Source organism: Eriocheir sinensis, chromosome 33 (assembly GCF_024679095.1).
Source record: "Eriocheir sinensis breed Jianghai 21 chromosome 33, ASM2467909v1, whole genome shotgun sequence".
Classification (NCBI taxonomy): Eukaryota; Metazoa; Arthropoda; class Malacostraca; order Decapoda; family Varunidae; genus Eriocheir; species Eriocheir sinensis.
In genome coordinates this window covers 2,225,484-2,249,282 of record NC_066541.1, presented here as the reverse complement: position 1 = coordinate 2,249,282, position 23,799 = coordinate 2,225,484, and the positions used below count along the sequence as shown (strand labels likewise).

The 23,799-nt window shown below is 43.3% G+C and overlaps 1 protein-coding gene across 1 annotated transcript; it reads right to left on the bottom strand.

Annotated features, from left to right (window-relative positions):
• Window positions 1-11,236: 11,236 nt before the first annotated feature.
• Window positions 11,237-13,440, bottom strand: LOC127006828 (uncharacterized). Its single transcript, XM_050877181.1, has 2 exons — window positions 13,436-13,440; window positions 11,237-11,681 (listed from the first exon to the last, which is right to left on the bottom strand). Exons 1-2 carry the CDS (start codon window positions 13,438-13,440, stop codon window positions 11,237-11,239), a joined length of 450 nt encoding a protein of 149 aa, XP_050733138.1.
• Between the last annotated feature and the right edge of the window lie 10,359 nt (window positions 13,441-23,799).

Below are 23,799 nucleotides of genomic sequence, written 5' to 3'. Positions count from 1 at the left end.
CCCCAGGTAAAGACAGGTAGGCTAAAGGGGATGGTAACGGGGTGTTTAATTGGCCGTGACCCGTTTTACCTGGCTCACCTTTCGTCCCCTTCCTACCTGTCCACCTGTTGGCCTGCTGCCCTGTCTCACCTGTGTCCCCTCGCCTGTCCCGTCCCTCTCCCCTCTCCTCTCTTTTTTGGTTGATTTTTAATGTGGTGTTTTGGAAAGACTTTGTGTTGCCAGTGTGTGTGTGTGTGTGTGTGTGTGTGTGTGTGTGTGTGTGCTTGTGTTTTTAGTGTTTGTTTGTAATTCTCTCTCTCTCTCTCTCTCTCTCTCTCTCTCTCTCTCTCTCTCTCTCTCTCTCTCTCTCTCTCTCTCTCTTTTTATTTTATTTAAACATCAAGATACATATGACAAAAGGGGCGGGGAAATTGTCTCCATGCTAAAGACGACCTCTGTCTTGAGGTCGCCTATCTTAAAGCATTGTCACTTGTTGTACTTGTGCTCAGGCGGATGTGACTAGGGCGGGTAAGTGCGACACCAGGCTTGAGCCGCCACCTTCACCTGCTGGGTGTTCATTGCCCTAACGCCCACTTCACCCGTGAAGGCGCTCCACAGGTGGGCCGTGGCACTCGTGAAGGCCTTCTGGCACCTGGCTGTGCGGCTTCTCGGGATTTCAAGGAGGTCGTTAGTCACCGCCCCTCTCGTGGTGTGCTGGCTTCTCCTCCAAGGGACCCGTAGTGCCGCCAGGTGAGGTGTATGTTGGACCTGGGCCTTTTGTAGGACTGTGATGGCACCGACCCTTCTCCGGTACCCGAGGTTGTCTAGCATACAACGGGGGGCGTCCTGCTGGTGATGTAGCTGCCGTCGATGTTGCCGCTGCCGCCACTGGTGTCCATGTGGTCGCTGCTGCTGAAGGCTGCTGGCATCGCGGATGAGTCGCTCTGCCCTCCTCTGTACTCTGTCCAGCAGCGAGAGGTGACATTGGGCACTACTCATCCAGGAGAGAGGGGAGTATTCCATGACGGGCCTCACCTGGGCTTTGTACAGCCTCAGGAGGCCGTCTGCGTCGAGCAGGTGCCGCACGCGACGCAGGAGTGTCACCTTCAGGGAGGCTCTGCGCGCCACACACTCCAGGTGGCGGTCGAAACTGAGTCTGGAGTCAACCTCCACCCCCAGGATATTGATGGAGTCCTTGATGACCAGGGTGTCGTCCCCAAACTTCAGCCGTCCCTGCAGGAGTCTGGCGTCCTCCCCCGAACGCGATATGACCATGGCCTGGGTCTTCTCGGCAGCAAACTTGGCTTGCCAACGTCGTCCCCAGGCCATGATGTCACCAAGATGGCGGTTGGTGGCTTCGATCACGTCCGCAGTTTCCTCCCTGGTGTAGCTGTGGGACAGGGTGCAGTCGTCGGCGTAGGCTGAGGCCACTGGTAGGCCACGGAGCAGCTCGTCGAAGTATACGTCCCAAAGAATCGGGCCCAGTACTGATCCTTGTGGAACGCTGGCAGTGATTGGGTAACTGCCTGACGTGCACCCGTTCACCACTACCCTCAGACTCCGGCCGTGCAGGTAGCTCGAAAACAGCTGCAGCAGTTGTCCTGTGATGCCGAGCTGTTCGAGTTTGGCCAGGAGGCCCCTGTGCCACACACAGTCGAATGCCCCAGCAATCTCTCTCTCTCTCTCTCTTTTTCGGTAGGCTTTGTTGAGGGGCGTGATGGATGGCCCCAGCCCGTCAGTGGTGCAGGCGAATTCAAAGTGTGATTGTTTGTGGTTATATCTTTGTTTGTTTGTTTTTTGGTATAGGCCTACTTGTTTGTGTGATAATAATATTAATCAATAATATCAATATTATCATTCATTATAATAAGAAAAAAATAATAATATCATTAATCATCATCATCATCATCATCATCATCATCATCATCATCATAATAATAATAATAATAATAATAATAATAATAATAATAATAATAATAATTGTTTTTATGTATTACAGTTTTTGTGTCACGTTTATGGTTTGTGTTTGTTTATTACTTACAGTGAAATGTGTAATGTCTTTTTTCTTTATTTGCTAATACTTTTAACAATTTTCATATCTTTGACGTTTATAAAAAAAGTTTATGAAAAGGTTTTTGGAATGTCACCAAGAGGAAATATTTACTGCTGCCCCATTTTATTTTTTTTTGTTTTATTTTATATTATTTCTTTATTTTCATTTAATTTTCATTTTCCGCTTTCGCTTTTCTTTTGGTTTTCTGTTTTCTTGTGTTTGTTTTTTAAGTTTTCTCCTCTTCCTCCTCTCTTCTTCAAGTGCCTCAGCAAGTTTCACAACGTCAGTCAAAGTTATTTGAACTCCAGACTGATCCGAAAACTAAAAGTAACGGTCTACCATCCCAAGAGTGGCCACGTGGCACAGTTATCGGAGGGATTTTTTTTTCTTTTCCTGAAGAACCTTTCTGCATGATCAGTTAGTGCAAAAGTGATCAACTCCTTCAATTGAGATAGGCATTGGCCGCTATTTCGTCGCAGTTGTTGCTTTGGCTTATTGTGCAGGTTAATGAGTAACTGGCTAGACGTAATCACCAAAACAGGCAGCCTCGTCAGAAGACCAGAGGATTTCTGTTGCCTACTCTTCCGTGGTTCCACGTTTTCCTCCTCCTCCTCCTCCTCCTCCTCCTACTCCTCCTCCTCCTCCTCCACCACTTTACTTTCCTCCTGCAAACACGATAACAATTACCGCCGTGCATTAGTCCTTTTCCCTTCTTTCCGTGTCTCCTTTTTCTCCTCATTCTCCCTCCCTTAACCTTCACTTTTATTCCCTTCGTTTTCCCTCTCCTCAAGTTACCTCCGCCATTCTCTCTTTCCGCTCCATTGATTTACCTTTCCTGTCGCTTCCCTTCCCTTCCCTTCCACTCCCCCGACTTATTTTTACTTTCCTTTTTTCTTTTCTTACCTTTTTTCCTTTTTTTCTTTTTTTCCTTTTTTTCCTTTTTCTTTTTCCCCCTTTTTCCCTTTTTTTTTCTTTTTTTTCCTTTTTTTTCTTTTTTTCCTTTTTTCCTTTCCTTTTTTCTTTTCTTTCCTTTTTTTCTTTTTTTTCTTTTTCCTTTTTCTAATTTTTACTTTCCTTTTTTCCCTTCCACTTCACTCCACTCCCCCGACTTATTTTTACTTTCCTTCCCCGAGTTTTTGGTTTCCGCAACATTTTGGTAACATCACGAAACAGCCCACCCTTCCTTTTCACTTCCTTCTCCTCTCTATTCTTTTGTTCCCGCTCTTTTGTTCTCTTTTCCCTTCCCTTCTTCCTCTTATCTTTACTATTATCCTTCCGTTCTCACAATATCACCCTTTTCCTGCTTTGTTATTTCATTCTCTTATACTTCCCTTCCCTTCCTTCCTTTTCCTTTCCTTTCCTTCCCCTTACTTTACTTTTATTTCTTCTCCCTTCCTCTCCCGTTCCTTCCCCTCCCTTTTCTCTCCTCTCTTTTCCTTTCCTTTCCTTTCCTTCCCTTCTCTCCTATCCCTACCCTCTTTTTACCCTCCTTTCAACTTTTTTTTCTCTCCGTCCATTCCTTGTCTAACCCGTTCACTTTACTTCCACTCCTTTTCTCTCCCATACCTTAATTTTTCTTTCTTTACTAATAATTTTCCCCTTTTCCCTTCTTTTCTTTCCTGTACCGTCGTTTCCCTTCACCAACACCCTTCCCCCTTTCCTTCTCTTTCCTATGCCTTCGTTTCCCTTCCCCTTCCTCCTTTCCCTCCTTTCCCTCTGTTCCATTCCTTCCCTTCCAGAGTGAAATCAATGTATACCCCTCAACCCTTTCCTCCCTTTCCTCTCCCTGAGCTAGTGAGTGGGAAGGAGATTGGGGAGAGAGTTAGGGGAGAGAGGAGGGGTATTAGGGTGTGGGGGAGCACCGTATGAGAGGGGATGAAGGTGGGGGAGCAAGGGGGTGTATTGGAGGGTGGGGGAGGAACATGCACCATTTCCCAGCATGCCCAGTGGAGCGGACATGAGCTGACCCTATGTACTGCGGCGCGAATGGGCGATAAAGGACGGAATGGGAGGATAAAGAGACACAAAGGAGGGAGTAGGAGAGAAAGAGAGAGATAAAGAGGACTGTACCGGACGTAGGGAAGGAGAAAATAGTGAGCGAATATGAGGGAGAAAATGTGCAAAATGAGAGTACTTGGTGGAGAAAAGTTGAGAATGGGAAAAGGGAGCAAAAATCAAGAAAATACGTTCAAGAAAAGAAAGAAAAAGGTGTTATAAGGATAAAAGAGTATGAGGAAAAGAGATAAGGAGACAAAAAAAAAAGAGGTAAAAAGGACTACCGGACAGAGAAAATGAGAAAATGGAGGAAAAATATAGAAAAAATAGAAGAAAAGGTCAGCCTAAGCTAGAGTCAAGGAAAAAAAATGAAATAAAGGGACGAGAAACACAAAGAAAAGCGATAAATTGGAGAGAAAAGGAGAAAATGTGAAAATGGTATAAAAAAATAAGGCGGGCTCGAATAACAGCGAGGCAAATAAGATGAAGTAAAAGGATAGGCATAAAGAAAGATAGAAAGGGACGTCATAGGATGGAAAAAATAATATGCTAGAACAAGGGAATTAGGAAAGTGAGAAAATAATAAAGAAGAAAAAGGAAGGAAAGGCCAAGAAAGACCAAACAACGTTATGGGAGAAAACAAACAAAGATTTTGAAGATAAAAGAGGGGAAAAAATAGAACAGTAGAATAACAGTAAAGAAAAATAATTATGCAGGACAGAAAAGTATAAAAATTGAAAGCATGGAGGATGTAGGAAGGGAAAGGTATGCGAGAGAAAAAGAGGAAGAAGTGAGGGAACAGGAAGGAGAGGAAAGGGAAATTGTTGAAACGAAAGAAAGAAAAAAAGTGAGGAAAGAAATGAGAGAGAGAGAGAGAGAGAGAGAGAGAGAGAGAGAGAGAGAGAGAGAGAGAGAGAGAGAGAGAGAGAGAGAGAGAGAGAGAGAGAGAGAGAGAGAGAGAGAGAGAGAGAGAGAGAGAGTAATGGAGGAAAAAAGGATCTTGAGAAAATGCGAGGAGAGGAACAGAGAGAAGAAAGAAAGGAGAGAAGAGAAAAAGAGGGAGAAATGAAGGGACAGGAAGGAAAGGAAAAGAAAATTGTAGAAACTAAAGAAAGAAAAGAAAGGGAGTAAAAGAGAGAGAGAGAGAGAGAGAGAGAGAGAGAGAGAGAGAGAGAGAGAGAGAGAGAGAGAGAGAGAGAGAGAGAGAGAGAGAGAGAGAGAGAGAGAGAGAGAGAGAGAGAGAGAGAAGCGAGTGAACAAAATGAAGTTGAAGGCAAATGTTGGAACGAAGAAAGCAAAGAAAATAGTGAGTAAAGGAAAAGAAAAGGAAACTGCAGAAGAGGAATACGAAAATAAAAGAAGGAAATACATGGATAGAAAAGAATAAGGAAAGGAAAGGAAAGCGTAGGTGGGAAGGGAAAGGAAGAGAAGTGTGGATTGAAAGAGATAAAAAAGATGAAAGAGATAGTGTGGAAATGAAGGGGAGTAGATGGAAGGGAAATGGGGATGGCATGGAAAGGGAAGAGGAATGAACGGGAATAGGAAAGGATGGCGTTGGTGGGAAAGGAAAGGAAGAGAAACGTGGATTGAAAGAGTTAAAAAAAAGACGGAAGGGTTAGTATGGAAGTGAAGGGAAGTAGAAGGAAGGGAAATGGGGATGGCATGGGAAGGGAAGAGGAATGAACGGGAATAGGAAAGGATGGCGTTGGTGGGAAAGGAAAGGAAGAGAAGTGTGGATTAAAAGAGTTAAAAAAAAGACTGAAAGGATAGTATGGAAGTGGAGTAGATGGAAGGGAAATGGGTATGGTATGGAAAGGGAACAGGAATGAAAGAGAATGATCGAAGAAGAGAGAAGAAAATTATGGAGTGGAGGGAGAAGAGAAGGAAAGAATTAGCTGTCGAGAAAGTTAAGGGAGCAAAGTCTTTCACACCATTACTCCCACGCCACCGACACCACCTTCATCACCACCACCATCATCACCATCACCACCTTCATCACCACCACCATCATCACCATCACCACCTTCATCACCACCACCATCTCCATCACCACCATCATCTTCACCATCACCACCACCATCACCACCACCATCATCACCGTCACCACCTTCATCACCACCACCATCTCCATCACCACCATCATCTTCACCACCACCACCTTGCAGTCTGTTCAACTGAAAAAGGTCCCGGAAGACTGGAAGATGGCGAACGTAACACCAATTTTCAAAAAAGAAGACAAAAGCGTTCCATTAAACTACAGGCCCATAAGTTTGACATCAGTGGCAGGAAAAATACTCGAAAAGATTATTAGAGACAAACTTGTTAAGTTTCTAGAAAACAATAATGTAATCTCCGACACCCAGCATGGCTTCAGAAACAAGCGCTCCTGCCTAACGAATTTATTAGACTTCTTCCAAGGTATATATAAGAACTGGGATGCCCACATCCCCAGTGATGTTATATACCTGGACTTTCAGAAAGCCTTCGACAAGGTACCGCACGAGCGACTCCTTAAGAAACTGCACTCAGCGGGCATCGGAGCCAATCTGATCGCGTGGATAAGAGATTGGCTCACCGACAGAAAACAACGAGTACTACTCAACGGACAGCCTTCCGATTGGCTTCCAGTCACTAGTGGAGTGCCTCAAGGGTCAGTGCTGGGACCCATTCTCTTCATCATATATATCAACGACCTCGAATCAGGACTGAAATCCACAATATCGAAATTTGCGGATGACACTAAGGTGGGGGGAAAGGCCTTCACAAAGACCGACTGCGAAATCATTCAGAAAGACCTCAATCACATTATAGAATGGTCGGAAAAATGGCAAATGTCCTTTAATGTTGATAAATGCAAAGTCATGCACATTGGGTCCAGAAATAGTAACCACACATACATCATGAATGGGAGACCTCTGCAAGCGATGCAGGAGGAAAAGGATCTTGGAGTCACTATCAGGAGTGACCTGAAACACGCGAATCACTGTAAAAAAGCATACAACAAAGCCAACACTATGCTCGGGTTCATAGCGAGGAACTTCGAGTGTAAAACGCCAGACGTGATGCTATCCTTGTATAATTCCATGGTAAGACCGCACCTCGAGTATGCAGTACAGTTCTGGTCTCCTAATTACAGAAAGGACATTGATTTACTGGAAAGGATTCAACGACGCGCCACGAAAATGATACCAACCTTAAGGGCTCAACCGTACGAGGAACGACTCAAGCGACTCAATCTCTTTACATTGGAGAAAAGACGCCTACGAGGAGATATGATTCAAGTCTTCAAGTATCTGAAAAAATTCAATAACGTCGATTACTCCAATTTCTTTGAATTGCAAACCAACTCAAGAACTAGAAATAACGGTTTACCCATTCAGTCTAGTCGATGTAACACAGATATCGGAAGGAGTTTCTTTTCAAATCGAGTCATCCGTCACTGGAACAATCTTCCTTCAGAAGTAGTAAATGCGAATACTATCAACTCCTTCAAATATAGAATCGACCGTCACTTCGCTGCGTCGGAAGTAAACTGAATATTGAGGTGCTTTCATCTGCTCCTCAATATCGAGGTGCTTTCATCTGCTCCTCAATGTCGAGGTGCTTTCATCTGCTCCCCAGGCCCCAAGTGGCTGTCGAGCAGATTAAATCACCAAAGCGGGCAACCTCGTAATGACCCAATAGGCTTTCTGTTGCCTGCGTTTCCATGTTTCCATGTTTCATCACCACCACCATCACCACCTTCATCACCACCACCATCATCACCATCACCACCTTCATCACCACCACCATCATCACCATCACCACCTTCATCACCACCACCATCATCACCATCACCACCTTCATCACCACCACCATCATCACCATCACCACCTTCATCACCACCACCATCATCACCATCACCACCTTCATCACCACCACCATCATCACCATCACCACCTTCATCACCACCACCATCATCACCATCACCACCTTCATCACCACCACCATCATCACCATCACCACCTTCATCACCACCACCATCTCCATCATCACCATCATCTTCACCATCACCACCACCATCACCACAACCAACATCACCAACACCACCACCATCATCACCATCAACACCTTCATCACCACCACCACCATCTCCATCACCACCACCATCTTCACCATCACTACCTTCATCACCACCACCACCACCTCCATCACCACCACCATCATCACCATCACCATCATCACCACCACCACCACCTCCATCACCACCACCATCATCACCATCACCATCATCACCACCACCACCATCTCCATCACCACCACCATCTTCACCATCACTACCTTCATCACCACCACCACCACCTCCATCACCACCACCATCTTCACCATCACTACCTTCATCACCATTACCACCACCTCCATCACCACCACCATCATCACCATTACCACCTTCATCACCATTACCACCACCTCCATCACCACCACCATCATCACCATTACCACCTTCATCACCATTACCACCACCTCCATCACCACCACCATGAACACCATCGCTACTATCTTCACCATCACCACCATCATCACCACCACCACCATCATCACCACCACCACCACCACCATCACCACTCTCTGTACACTCTCTTTCCTCAGCCAACACCTTATCAAGACACTCCTTCAACACCCTCTTTCTACATTCATCTACACCTTCAACAACCCACCCTTTACACCCATCTACACCCTCAACAACCTCCCCTTTATACCCACATCCCCTCCCTTTACACCCTCCCTTAGCACCCTTAGTAAGCGCCCTTGAACGCAAACTTTTCCTGACTAAGTTTGGGGAAAAGAATGACGATCGTAAGAACATTTTATTGAGTCTGGAATCTTTTTATGGTGAGGGGAAGAAAAGGGAGAGAAGGGAAGGGAGAAAGATAAGGAGGAAGAAGGGAGGGAGAGGAGAAGGGAGGAAGATCAAGGGGAAGAAGAAAGCGAGACGGAAAGGGAGAAAGATTTGAGGGGAAGAAAAGGGGGAGAAAGGAGGGATAAGGGAAGGGAGGAAGATAAGGAGGAAGAAGGGAGGGAGAAGTGAAGGGAGGACGATAAGGGGGAAGAAGAAAGCGAGAGGGAAAGGGAGAAAGATAAGAGGGGAGAATGGAGGGAGAGGGAAAGGGGGGAGGAAAATGGGTACTAAGGGAGGCATTGGGAAAGGGGGTAAGAAAAGGAGGCTGAAGGGAGGGAGAGGGGAAGGAGGATTAGGGGGAAAAAGGAAGGGAGAGGATGAAAAGGAGTAAGGGAGGGAGAGAAGGGAGGTAGACAAAGGAGAAGAAGAAAGAGAGGGGAAGGGAAGAAGATAAGGATGACGTAAGGAAGAGGAGCCAGGAAAATAAAGGGGAAGAGGGTAGTGAAAGGGGGAGCGAGGAAGAAAATGAAAGAAGAAGAGGAAAGAAATGAGGAAAAAGGGAAGGGAAGGATGAAGATTAGAGATAGGGAGAGGTGAAGAGAAGGAAAGATAGGAAAAGCAAAAGGGAATGAAAAATGGGGTGAGAGAGAGAGAGAGAGAGAGAGAGAGAGAGAGAGAGAGAGAGAGAGAGAGAGAGAGAGAGAGAGAGAGAGAGAGAGAGAGAGAGAGAGAGAGAGAGAGAGAGAGAGAGAGAGAGAGAGAGAGAGAGAGAGAGAGAGAGAAGAGGCAAAGAAAACACAAAAGAAAAGAAGAAAGAGGTGAGGAGGAGGAGGAGGATAGGAGTAAAAGAAGGAAGCATATGAGAAAGGAAGGGGAGGAAGGAAAGGTAGCGAAGAAGGTAAAGAAAAGGGAAGGAATATGGAAAAATAAAGGGCAGGTTACATACTGGAAGAGGATACAACATAGGGAAGGGGAAGGAGAGGGAAAAAGGGGAGGGAAGGGTGAGTATGTAAGCTCCAGGTAAAGGGAATAAAGGGGAGGGGAAAGGAGGAAAGGGGAGGTGAGGGTAAGGGAGCGTTAGGAAGATAATTCACTCCCTTTAAGCCGGGAAGGGGAGTCATAATAAGGGAGGCCGATGCAAATGTCAGGGAGGGAGGGTGGGAAGGGAAGGGAGGGAAAGAGGGAAGGGAAGAAAAAGAAGAGAAGAGAAAGGCAGGAATAAGAAAAGGAAGGGAAGGGAGAGAAAAGGGGAGGAGAGAAAAAGAGAGAAGAAAGGAGAGAAGAGGAGAGAAGAGAAGAGAAGAGAAGAGAAGAGAAGAGAAGAGAAGAGAAGAGAAGAGAAGAGAAGAGGGGAGAGAAGAGGAAGGAATCGGTGAGGAAAGGAAAGAAAGGAAAGGAGAGAAGAAGAGAGGAGAGGAGAGGAAAGGAAAGGAATGGAAAGGAAAGGAAAGGAGAGGAGAGGAAAGGAAAGGAAAGGAAAGAAAAAGAAAAAAAAGAAAGAAAGAAGGGAGGAAGGAAGGAAGGAGAGTAGGAGAGATTGATAAAGAAAGAGAGAGAAAGTAAAAAAGAAAGAAAGAAAAAAAGAGTGGAAGGAAGAAAGAAAGAAAGAAAATGAGGGATAGAGAGAAGGGAAGGTAGACTGATGAATAAATACGACAGGTCTCCCTAAAACCGGGTTCTTCCTTACCTGTGTCTGCTACCTGAGTGAGGAGGGAAGGCAAGGTTGGGTAGGAGGAAGGGAAGAGGCTCCAGGAAAAGAAAAAAAAGTGTTCCCTCTTTCCTCCCACGCATCATCTTACCTTCTCCTCCACCTTCTCCTCCTCCTCCTCCACTTCACTTACTAAGAACACCACTCAACGGATGTCACTTCTAATTACTAAGCCACGAACAGAATTAGGAGAGAAAGGAAGAAAAATGGAAGGAAGGAAATAAAGAGAGAGAGAGAGAGAGAGAGAGAGAGAGAGAGAGAGAGAGAGAGAGAGAGAGAGAGAGAGAGAGAGAGAGAGAGAGAGAGAGAGAGAGAGAGAGAGAGAGAGAGAGAGAGAGAGAGAGAGAGAGAGAGAGAGAGAGAGAGAGAGAGAGAGAGAGAGAGAATGTGGTATGTAAGACCTCCCCCTCTCCTCCCCCTTGATGCCTAGAGACGGTGTGTGGGTGGAGTCGCGTGTTGACCAGATCGATGCAGACTTAGTGGCCGACGGACGGGATTTTGTGTGTCTACCAAAGGACTGGAATTACACCCTCAGCAGCCTTCACCTCGGGGCTGTGCGGAGGGGGCTGTGTGGAAGGGACTGAATGGAGGGGACTATGTAGAAGGGGCTGTATGGAGGGGACTATGTGGAGGGGGCTGTGTGGAGGGGCTTTATGAAGGGAGCTGTGTTGAGGGGCCTGTGTGGAGGGGGCTGTGTGGAGGGGGCTGTGTGGAGGGGTCTGTGTGGAGGGGGCTGTATGGAGGGGCCTGTGTGGAGGGGGCTGTGTTGAGGGGCCTGTGTGGAGGGGGCTGTGTGGAGGGGGCTGTGTGGAGGGGGCTGTGTGGAGGGGGCTGTGTGGAGCGGGCTGTGTGGAGGGGCCGGTGTGGAGGGGTCTGTGGAGGGAGCTGTGTGGAGGGGCCTGTGTGGAGGGAGCTGTGTTGAGGGGCCTGTGTGGAGGGGGCTGTGTGGAGGGGGCTGTGTGGAGGGGGCTGTGTGGAGGGGCCTGTGTGGAGGGGGCTGTGTGGAGGGGCCTGTGTGGAGGGGGCTGTGTGGAGGGGACTGTGTGGAGGGGGCTGTGTTGAGGGGCCTGTGTGGAGGGAGCTGTGTGGAAGGGGCTGTGTGGAGGGGGCTGTAAGGGGGGTTGCATGGGTGCTTCAAAATATATTACAGCTGTTCCTGGAGATCTATTTATACATGAACATAGAGGCAGCAAATTGGTTAATATATTCGGTATGATTTATATGTATTCAGGAACACCTACAATTGCTCAGGCTGCGCAACGACTTCTAAATGTTCAGGTTACATAAATACTTGTAAATGTTGTTCCTGGATATCTATTTATACATATGCGTAGGAGCAGCGAGTAGCGGGCTTTATTTTATTGTTTCCTTTTTTGTGCCCTTGAGCTGTCTCCTTTGTTGTAAAAAAAAGTGCAAATGATGAAATATATTCGGTATGATTTATATGCATTCACGGACATCCACCATTGCTCAGGTTACGTAACGACTTATAATAATGTTCAGGTTATATGAATACTTACAAATGCTATTGCTGGATACTATATGTATGAGTAGAGGCATGCAAACGCTTAAATTTATTCGTAGGCTTTATATGAATTTGGGGAGACCTACAAATTTTCAGGTGACATGAATGCTCTCAAATGTTCAGGACACATAGATATACTCAGTACGATTTATATGTTTTTTCGGGGTACCTCAGAATTTTCAGTGTACAGATATATATGGAGACACGTTAATGTTTTGGGATATTTGTTGATATTGCGGGAGATTTGTTGACACACGGCGATACTTTAAATATTCGGCGATGTATTCAGATTGCGAGTGTTCGGTTGTTTCCCGTTTATCTGCGGGAATAGGAAGAGAAGCCGGACTGCACTAAATGTTTCCAGTTTATTCGTTGTGACAGAAAGTAGATCGATGAGTATATAACGTAAAGAAAGGAAGATTAGCTGAGGGAAGGGAAAAGAAGGGAAGGGAAGGAGAGGTAAGGTAAGATTAGGTAAGGTAGATAAGATGAAGTGCGGAAGGAAAGACGGTAGGCCTACACATTTTTCCTTGCCTAGCGCCCCTCACCTTTACCCTACTCTTACCTTCCTCCTGCCCAGCCTTACCTTCCCTTCTTACTCAGGTAGCAGAATCAGGTAAGGAAGAACCCGGCGCTGGGAATACCTGTCAAATTTATTCAACAGCCCACCTTCCCTCCCTTCTTTTCCTTTCTCCCTCTCTTTACCTCTTTTACCTCCCTTTCTTTCCATCCTTCCCTTTTCTTCTCTCTCCTCACTTTTCCCTTCCCTTTATTCCTTCCCTTTTCTTCCTCCCTCTCCTCACTTTCTCCCTTATATCTTCATTGCTTCCCTATTCTTCCTCTCTCTCCTCACTTTTCCCTTCCCTTCATTCCTTCCTTCCCTTGTACTCTTCACTCTCCTCACACTTTTCCCTTATTCTTTCTTCTTCACCTTTTTATCTTCCTTTCATTTTCTTCTTAACTCTCCGCATCTTTTCCCTTCCCTTCCTACCTTTCCCTTTCTTCCTCCCTCTCCTCAACCTTTTTTCATTCCTCTTATCTTAATCTGTATAATAATGAAGGTCGTCTAGTGACTCAGAGTATTTTCAAGTCTATTATTGTACCGACTCCATACCTTACAAAGTGTTTAACCTTTGATTCAGTATAATTGCTGAGCACACTCCACATAAAACATGAAATATATGACACAACTTAAAAACACAAAAGAAAAAACACAGTGCAAGTCTGCAACGAAAACAATTGCCACATACAGCAACCAATTACTACAACATACCACATATACTGCATACCACGTACCACATGCTATAGCAGTCAGCACCAATACATACCACTCATATGCCACACACTACAAGTCTGCAGCAAAAGACGGGCCACATTCAACTACATGTAACAAGAGAGCTAAACTTGGCCATTACCTTTCCACCTATCAGCCCGCTTTCTTTTGTACGGACCGGCGTCTTGCGAGCTTTTTTTTTTATATTAGAATTTAGTTTTGCGTTTGGATTGTCTCCACTGGCGTAAGAAAAAGCCAAACACGCTGGAACATACTTTCTTTATCACCCTGTCTACTGCAGGTAAAGACAAACACACCTATCAACACACAACACGAGACTACAACACGCTACAACAATCTTTTTCTTTCATCCACTCTAGAGGAAGAACACAACACACACTACTGCACATCACAACACACTGCAAACTACAACACACTTCAACACATATATATAGTACGACACTATAATGCACTATAACACATTGCAGTGCACACCAACACACTGCAACACTCATGCATACTACAACACACTACACCACACAAACACATTCAACACTTCATTACACTACAACACGCATTACAACACTTCAACACTATAACACGCTGCAACACATTTATATATAACACTACAATGCACGCACTACAACACACCGCTACACATGAAAACACACAATACAATGATACTACAACAGACAAAACACTAAAACACAACACATAGCAGCACACTACAACACACTAAGATACACCACAACATACTTCAGCACATCATAACACACCACAACACACCAACAATCTTTCATCTACACTTCAGGAGACACATAACACACACATTCCTTGAGGTGTGGTGCAGTTGTGGCGCTCAATAATGTGCTTGTTTATTCTGTACCGACCGCCGCTGTTGGAGGAATGCGTGGAGGTGGAGGTGGAGGCGCTTCTTTCTCTCCTCTGGCCACCACCTTTATTTTCCCTCTCCGCCTGGAAAGTTGCCTCCAAGAATAAGGAAAAAGACGTGTGCCCGGCCTCGGTGCGCCACGCTGCCGCAGTATCATTAAAGGGAAGAAGAGGGAAGGAAGGAAGGAAGGAAGGCAGGGCGAGGGGTGGAGGTGCGCCCCATCCTTAATTCACCTCGCTGCTAAAGGCTCGAGTTTTCTCTTTAGTGGGTTGTCAAGCCTCTCGTTTTTTCTCTTTCTTTTTCTTTGTTTTTCGTTATATTTTATTTTGTTGTGTTTTTTCCTTGTCCTATCTATTAATCCTAATTTCTCTTTATTAAACCTGAAATATAGACGCAGGGGATTTATTTGGCAGTTTATTATGAAACCCATTTTTGTCATGTTTTCTTTGTTTTTCGTTATATTTTATTTTGTTATGGTTTTTCGTTGTCCTATCTCTTAATTCTAATTTCTCTTTATTAAACCTGAAATATAGACGCAGGGGATTTATTTGGCAATTTAATATGTAACCCATTTTTGTCATGTTTTCTTTGTTTTTCGTTATCATATCTTGTGTCTTATCTTTTACATCTTATCGATCTAGATTAAACTGGAGATAAATAGACGAAGTGTGTTGGTTTGGCAGTTTTTGTTTGTCCTCTTTTTTCTCTTTCGTTTTCTTTGTTTTCGTAATATTTTATGCTTTCTCCTGTGTCTTACCTTTTACACCTTATCCACCTTGAGATAAATAGACGCAGTGTGTTTATTTGACTTTTTTAGTCTAGCCTCTTTTCTTTCATTCGTTTTCTTTGTTTTTCGTTGTAGTTAGCTACGTTTTCTCTCGTCTTATCTTTTACTCCTAATAATTCTTCTTCTTTGTTCAGCTTGAGATGAATAGGCGCAGTGTGTTTGTTTGGCATTTTTCTCAAAGCCTGATATCTTTTCCTTGCCCAAAGACGCAATAAAGGTTCATTCCAACGAAGCTCATGTATGGAGTTTAAACTACTCGGCGACACACGATGAATGGAGAACACGGGAACACTTACTGCTGACACGTAAATAATCGCTTACTGTAGGCCGTTGGAAGTCACTGCTCCGTTATACTACACTCCAATGATGTGTGTATATACTTAACCTTCTTTGTATGCCCCTCTCCTACCCCTTTGTCAGTATCCCATTATAAACATTCAAAGCCTCATACGCCTCATTTGTATACTACTATCCATGGCAGCGGTTCAGTGGCTATCCTTTTACATATTCAAGGTGGTTGTTATTGTATTCTTTTTTCCTCCTTCCCTTCGTTTATTTATACGAGTCATTCTTTTACATATTCAAGATGGTTGTTATTATATTCTTTTTTCCTCCTTTTTACCTTCCTTTCTTGTAGTGACCGCTTATCCATCGCAGGCGTTTACTTGGTAGCCTCATACATATATAAGGTGTCTACTATTCTATTTTCCCACACTCCCAGTTTATTTATACCATTCAGTAGGTCTTCCATTACAAGCTCTCAATATATTTCCTTTATACCTCCTTTTTTAGTACTTGCAGTTTATCCATCGAAGGAGTTTAGAAGGTCACGCATAAATATGGCGTCTGCTATTCTATTTTTTTTCCCCGGCTTATTTATACTCGTCGTCGGCCTTCCATCACACACTCAAGATACCTCCTCTTTCAGTACTGACAGTTATCCATCGCAGGCGTTCAGTACGTATCCTCATGCATATATATAAGGTATCTGCTATTCTATATTTTCCTCGGTTTATTTATACCAGTCGTTCAATTGGCCTTCCATTTTAAAAAGCAATTTCATGTCCCTCATTTTCCAACTAGTCACCGTTTATCCCTTGCACCGTTCAATAAGTCTCTTCATGCATATTTAAAGTTTTTTTATTTTTATCTTTTTACAGCAGAGGAGACAGTGCAAGGGAGTAGAAAAAAACAATAATGGAAAAAAAAAATAAAAAAAGCCCGCTACTTACTGCTCTGTTCCTCAGTTGCAACGAGTTTCTCTATAGCAGTCGTTTAGGTGTTCTCTTATACCGGCGCCACATGACCCTGCAGTTGCGGCACCAAGTCACAACGCCCCTAATAATCAATCATTCTCTTATACATATGGGAACAATCTCATTATATCTCATCCTTTTTCCTATATTTGTATTTTCGCTTCTCTGGGACGCTTCAATACGAGCTAAAGAAACGCAGGATGGCCGTGGAAGCTTCTCTGTGAACGCTGATGGCCTGTTGTTGTTGTACGTCAGTGGTGGTGGTGGTAGGTGTGGTGGTGGTGGTGGTGGTGTTGCTGTTGTATTGCAGACACGTGTTCGTCTTTTGTGTCGTTGTTGATTCAAGAAGTTAAAGTTTGTTTCGTTTGAGGCTCGGCGGTGGAAGCTGTGTTGTGTCCTTGGAGCCCTGTGTGACGCGGAGGTGGCGGGGGGAGGGTGGCAACTGTGACGGCGGCGACGGTGAAAGACAAGGAAAAGGAAGACGAAAACAAGCAGGATAAAGGAGAGGAAGAAAAAAGGAATAGGATAAAAAAAGTGTGATCTACAGGAGAAAGATCAAGAAGAAGAAATAGGAGAAAAAAATGTAGTTTGATACACAGAAGAGAGAAGAAAAAGAGAAAGAAATAGGAGAAAAAAATGTAGCTTGATACACAGAAGAGAGAAGAAAAAGAGAAAGAAATAGGAGAAAAAAATTGTAGTGAGATATACAAGAGAAAGAAGAGCGAGAAGAAAACAGAAGAAAATTACAGTGTCATATACAGAAAAAAAGAAAGTGGAAATAGAAGACAATTGATAAAAAGGAGACAGAGGAAGAAAAAGAAACATAAGAAGAAAACTATGTGGTATACAGGAGAAAGAAGAATGAGAAGACAATTGATAAAAAGGAGACAGAAGAGGAAGAAGAAACATAAGAAGAAAACTATGTGATATACAGGAGAAAGAAGAATGAGAAGAAATACGAGATGAAAATTGTAGTGTGGATTGTAATACATATAAACTTTATAGAAGCCACCCAACGACGAGTGTATTAAAAGTAGAAGGGAAAAATATTGTTGAACTTGCTGAATATTTTACTTGGAAAGACCTTTTGTGGGACGCGAAACCCCTGAAGAAAAGTGTGAAGCTGGGAGACCATGCCAGGCCGTAACGGTGGATGAGGAAGAGGAAAAAAAACGAAGAAGAAGAAAAAGAAGAAGAAGAAGAAGAAGAAGAAGAAGAAGAAGAAAAAGAAAAGAGGAGAAGGAGGAGGAGGAGGCGGAGGAGGAGGAGAAGGAAGAGAAAAAGAAAGAGGAAGAGGAAGAGAAAGGGGAGGAGGAGAAGGAGGGAATTGCATATCTAACTATAATATGGAAGAGCCTCGTGGAAAAAGAAGAAGAACTAGACTAACAAGAACAAACGGGAAAAAGAAGAAAGAGGAGGAGGAGGAGGAAAGGAATATTGCACAGTGTGAATTATAATGTGTAGGAACCCTGGATAAAAAGGCATCCAACGTCGAGGGTAAAAAGAGTAGAAGGAAAGAAGGCGTCGCACAAGTTGGTGTTTACGGCCGGCGGGTGTTGGCTGCTCGGCGAAGTTCAGGAGCAGCTGTTCGTGTGGTGCCGCGTCGCCAGCACGATCACCTCCAGCATCCTAATTACCCACCACACCTGCTGCTCGCTCACTTTTTCTTCCCTAAGGAGCGATAGTGTTAACTTCTACAACGGCTGTTTATGTTCTCTGTCTTCCTTAACATTCACAGTATTAACTTGAACACCGGCTACACACTCAAGACTTGTACACATTCAGGACTTGTATTCATTCAGGACTTGTATTCATTCAAGACTTGTAATCAGTGAAGACTTGTACTCATTTAAGACTGTACACAGTTAAAACTTATATAAATTCAAGACTTCTAGAATTGAAGACCTTTACAAACTCAAGGCTTATACAAATTCAAGACACACATTCAAGACCTGTACATATTCATGACTTCTACACCCTCTACTGGTTTTCTCTTTTCTTTACAACTCACAGTATTAACTTGCACGCCGGCTGCACACTCAAGGCTTTCGCAAGGAGTGACTTTACTAACTTTCACACTGCCTACGCACTCTACTTGTTTTTAAGGGAGAATTAGTATGAGCCACCACCCTGCTATATACGCATTTTCTCTCTCGCAGAGTGGCGTTAACTTTTGTCACCGGCCACGCATTCCTTAGTTTTCTATAAGGGGCGACGATAACTTTTGTTTTTACAACGAGTACGCATTCTTAAGTCCTTTATAAAGAGTAACGTTAACTAGTGTACAATGTCCCTGCTTTCATAAGTCATGTAGGGAGTGGCAATGACTTGTGTACGTTGGCCTAGCTTTCAAAAGTTCTATAAGAAATGGCAATTGGATACTCTGACTCATCTGTTTTTAAACTAAACTTCGATTCCCCTCCCTTTCATAATACAGAGAAAAAAAACATGTTGGGTAAATTTCTTCGCACCATTGATAAAAGAGTCCTGCCGAGTCCCGTTTGAACCACAGAACGTGGCGCCCTTGCCGTTAATAAGATCAAGGGAATGATTCTTGCAAGAGCCGCTCAGACACCGCTAATCCCTCTACTCCAAGCCGACGGCTGGTTTATGTGCCGTTAATAGCATACAAATCAGCCTTACAGGAACTGTAAATTCCTTCCCGACCATTCAAATTTGAGCCTGGCGCGTGTGTGCCGTTGACAGGCTAGATAAAAATAAATAAATAAATAAATAAATAATCAACGCCCCTCTCTCAGAGTCCATTCTATTCCCTCCCTTTAAACCCTTCACGTGGCCAATAAAGTAGAAAAATAACCAGCTGTAAAGTTCTTTCCAATTAAAAATCAATCCCCACACAGTCATTTATAATTTCGTCCCATTTTAACACTTTTACGTGTGCCGTTGATATAATAGAAAAATAGACAGCTGCAAAGTTCTTTCTCACCCCTATATTTTAAGCCTGACTCGTGTGTCGATAGAAAAAGAAAAGTTAAAAAAGAACCTCCGCCCCAGCGCTGCGTCACCACGGAGGCAGGGCGAGTCAGCTCTGATGTGGGATTTTCTGGAGACGACACATCACGAGGCGCTCGCCGGTGCCGCGGGCTACTGGTGCATCACGCTTCTCTCCCCTTATACTACTTCACTCTTCCTTCATCCTTCCCTCTCCCCTCACGCTTTCCTCCCCCTTACACTTCCTTCTTATGCTTCCCTCCCCTGACACATCTCATGCTTTCCTCTCCCCTCACGCTTCCCTCCCCACTCTTCTCACGCTTCTCTCCCTCTCCCTCACGCTTCTGTCTCCCCCTCACGCCCAGAGATTAAGGCCACCCGAATGGTATTAAAAGTGAAAGAAAGAAGGAAATAAAATGATACCTTGAATGAAAGGAGGAGGAGAAGGAGGAGGAGAGAAGAGAAGAGCACAACAACAACAACAACAACAACAATAACAACAACAGTGAAAGAAGGATAAGGAGACGAGGATGGTGATCAAGTAGAGTAACAAGAAAAAAATAAGGAAGAAAAAGAAAGGAAAGAAAGAAAGAAAGAAAGAAAGAAAAACAAATAATATTCACCTCAGGATGGTCACGAGAGCGAATACATGCGGGGCCAAAACAGTGAAACCTCTTGGAAATAAAGGGAATGGCGTTACGCAAGCCCAGCATCGTCAGGCCCTTTGGTCATCACCTCTTCAACGCAATGGAAAACGGAGCCGCTGATTCCCGCTGGGCTGACTATTCTGTTTCGTGCCCGGACTGGAATGACTCTCAAAGGTGCCGGGAGGGACGGTAAAAAAAGAAAAGAAAAAAAAGTCTTTCACCTCCCTTCCATACACGTGGTCGTCCCTGTAGACTCGCGGTATGAATGGTAGGTCAATGGAACTGCGATGAGAAAGGAAGATTGCGATCCTTTTAGTGCGAGATTATTTATAGAAAGCTAAGAAACGTTACTGCGAAAAGGATGAAATGTGATCCTTTCAGTGAGAGAGGATTCTGCGAGAAGGAAGGAAATTGTGACATTTTTTGTGAAATTATTTCTATAATTAAGGATTCCGCGTAAAGGAAGGAAATTGTGACATTTTTTGTGAAATTATTTCTATAATTAAGGATTCCGCGTAAAGGAAGGAAACTGTGATATTTTTCGTGAGAGGTTATTTATATAATGTTAAGAAATGTTACTGCGAAAAGGAATGAAAATGTGATATTTTTATTAAGAGGAAACTCTTTTATTATAAGTTAAGAAATATTACTGTGACGAGAGGAAAAAAATGTTTCTTTTAGATACAGTAGAGAGAAAAAATATTTGCTTGTTGACAAGAAACATTTCTTCAATGAGGAAGGAAAGCCGTGACTCCTTTTAGCTACGGAAGACAATAAAAAAGTGTGTATATCTAGTGATGAAAAAAAGTACAAAGGTGAAAAACCTGTGATTCCTTTTAATTACAGAAAAAAAAATTATATTAACTTTCTGATAAGGAACATTACTACATCGAGTCAGTGATGTATAGTGACTGTCCCTTTCGTTATCAAAAAGTAAAAAAAAAAAAAAAAAACATTCACTGGTAGAAAATAAAAAAAATTCCAAGATGAAATGAAGTTTAATAATTCGGCCTAGTTAAGGAGAAGAGAAAAGAAACGTTACCGATGGCTAAGAAACATTTCTACGTAGGAGAATAAAAGCGACCCTCTTTAATTATAGAGCGAAGAAAGGTTGCTCGCCGCTAGATAAAGGAAGGAGGCTGTTCCGGTCGGCTGTTGAGCAATAAAGAATCGAAGGAGATTGGTTCCCGGAGGTAGAATGGAAGGTAAATGGGAGGGAAACGCCGAATGGGATTTAACGTCAACAGAAAGACTTTGATTACTTAACGGCTGTGAAGAGGAAACGAAAAGGAATGATAGAAAAGGAAAAGAAGACATTGAAATAGAGTAGAATAAGATAAAAGATGTAATGGAAAAGGAAAAGAAGACATTGAAATAGAGGAGAATAAGATAAAAGATGTAATGGAAAAGGAAAAGAAGACATTGAAATAGAGGAGAATAAAATAAAAGGTGTAATGGAAAAGGAAAAGAAGACATTGAAATAGAGGAGAATAAAATAAAAGGTGTAATGGAAAAGGAAAAGAAGACATTGAAATAGAGGAGAATAAAATAAAAGGTGTAATGGAAAATGAAAAGAAGGCATACCCCAATAGAGTAGAATGTGTGATAGAAAAGGAAAATAAGAAGCTGTATCCCAGTAGAGTAGAATAAGACAGTAAAGAGAGAAGCTGTGCAGTGATACAGAACAAAAATGACGTGTTTGGTAGTTGAGGACAAATCCGGAAAACTGTTAAGGGATAGAAATGGTCGTAAAGGAAGGCAGGGAGTAGAGAAAGAAAGTAAAGTTAAAAGAAAAAGAAAGTTGAACAGAGAGTTAAGAAAAAGAGGCGAGACAGGGAGAAGAGGAAAAGTGTATAGATTCAAATGAAGAGAAACAGTTGATCCAGAGTTAAAAGAAGAGGTAAAAGTAACAGGAGTAAAAAGAAGAGGTAAAAGTAACAGGAGTAAAAAGAAGAGGTAAAAGTAACAGGAGTAAAAAGAAGAGGTAAAAGTAATAGGAGTAAAAAGAAGAGGTAAAAGTAATAGGAGTAAAAAGAAGAGGTAAAAGTAACAGGAGTAAAAAGAAGAGGTAAAAGTAACAGGAGTAAAAAGAAGAGGTAAAAGTAATAGGAGTAAAAAGAAGAGGTAAAAGTAACAGGAGTAAAAAGAAGAGGTAAAAGTAATAGGAGTAAAAAGAAGAGGTAAAAGTAACAGGAGTAAAAAGAAGAGGTAAAAGTAACAGGAGTAAAAAGAAGAGGTAAAAGTAACAGGAGTAAAAAGAAGAGGTAAAAGTAACAGGAGTAAAAAGAAGAGGTAAAAGGAAAAAAATGTTTAGTTAAAAAAAAGAAATTTGATGCGGAGTTAAAGAAAGAGGAAAAAAAATAATTGAGAGAAAACAGAGGCGAGAAAGAAAAAAAAATATATAGAATTAAAGAATGTTAAGCACCGGGGAACAAAAACTTGGCAAAGCGTCGTTGAATTATAGAAAAGATCGAAGTATTGTAGAAAAGTTGTAAAGGTTATTCCATTTATAGGGACCCAGAGAGAGAGAGAGAGAGAGAGAGAGAGAGAGAGAGAGAGAGAGAGAGAGAGAGAGAGAGAGAGAGAGAGAGAGAGAGAGAGAGAGAGAGAGAGAGGACAAGACAAGACAAGACAAGACAAGACAAGACAAGACAAGACAAGACAAGACAAGACAAGACAAGACAAGACAAGACAAGACAAGACAAGACAAAGACAAAGACAAAGACAAAGAGAGAGAGAGAGAGAGAGAGAGAGAGAGAGAGAGAGAGAGAGAGAGAGAGAGAGAGAGAGAGAGAGAGAGAGACAAGACAAGACAAGACAAGACAAGACAAGACAAGACAAGACAAGACAAGACAAGACCAGAGAAGAGGAGAAGAAATTAGAAGAGAGAGAGAGAGAGAGAGAGAGAGAGAGAGAGAGAGAGAGAGAGAGAGAGAGAGAGAGAGAGAGAGAGAGAGAGAGAGAGAGAGAGAGAGAGAGAGAGAGAGAGAGAGAGAGAGAGAGAGAGAGAGAGACAAGACAAGACAAGACAAGACAAGACAAGACAAGACAAGACAAGACAAGACAAGACAAGACAAGACAAGACAAGACAAGACAAGACAAGACAAGACAAGACAAGACAAGACAAGACAAGACAAGACAAAGACAAAGACAAAGACAAAGAGAGAGAGAGAGAGAGAGAGAGAGAGAGAGAGACAAGACAAGACAAGACAAGACAAGACAAGACAAGACAAGACAAGACAAAGACAAAGACAAAGACAAAGACAAAGACAAAGAGAGAGAGAGAGAGAGAGAGAGAGAGAGAGAGAGAGAGAGAGAGAGAGAGAGAGAGAGAGAGAGAGAGAAGAAAAAGACAGAGACAAAGACAAAGACAAAGACAAAGAGAGAGAGAGAGAGAGAGAGAGAGAGAGAGAGAGAGAGAGAGAGAGAGAGAGAGAGAGAGAGAGAGAGAGAGAGAGAGAGAGAGAGAGGACAAGACAAGACAAGACAAGACAAAGACAAAGACAAAGACAAAGACAGAGAGAGAGAGAGAGAGAGAGAGAGAGAGAGAGAGAGAGAGAGAGAGAGAGAGAGAGAGAGAGAGAGAGAGAGAGAGAGAGAGAGAGAGAGAGAGGACAAGACAAGACAAGACAAAGACAAAGACAAAGACAAAGAGAGAGAGAGAGAGAGAGAGAGAGAGAGAGAGAGAGAGAGAGAGAGAGAGAGAGAGAGAGAGAGAGAGAGAGAGAGAAGCAAGAGCAAGAGAGCGAGGGAAAGATTGATAGATTTCCTGACTTTTAGAGTGGGAGGATGAGTATGTGAGGCCGTTAAGAGTCATAATCGCCCCTTAACGCACTCCTTCCTCACCCTTATT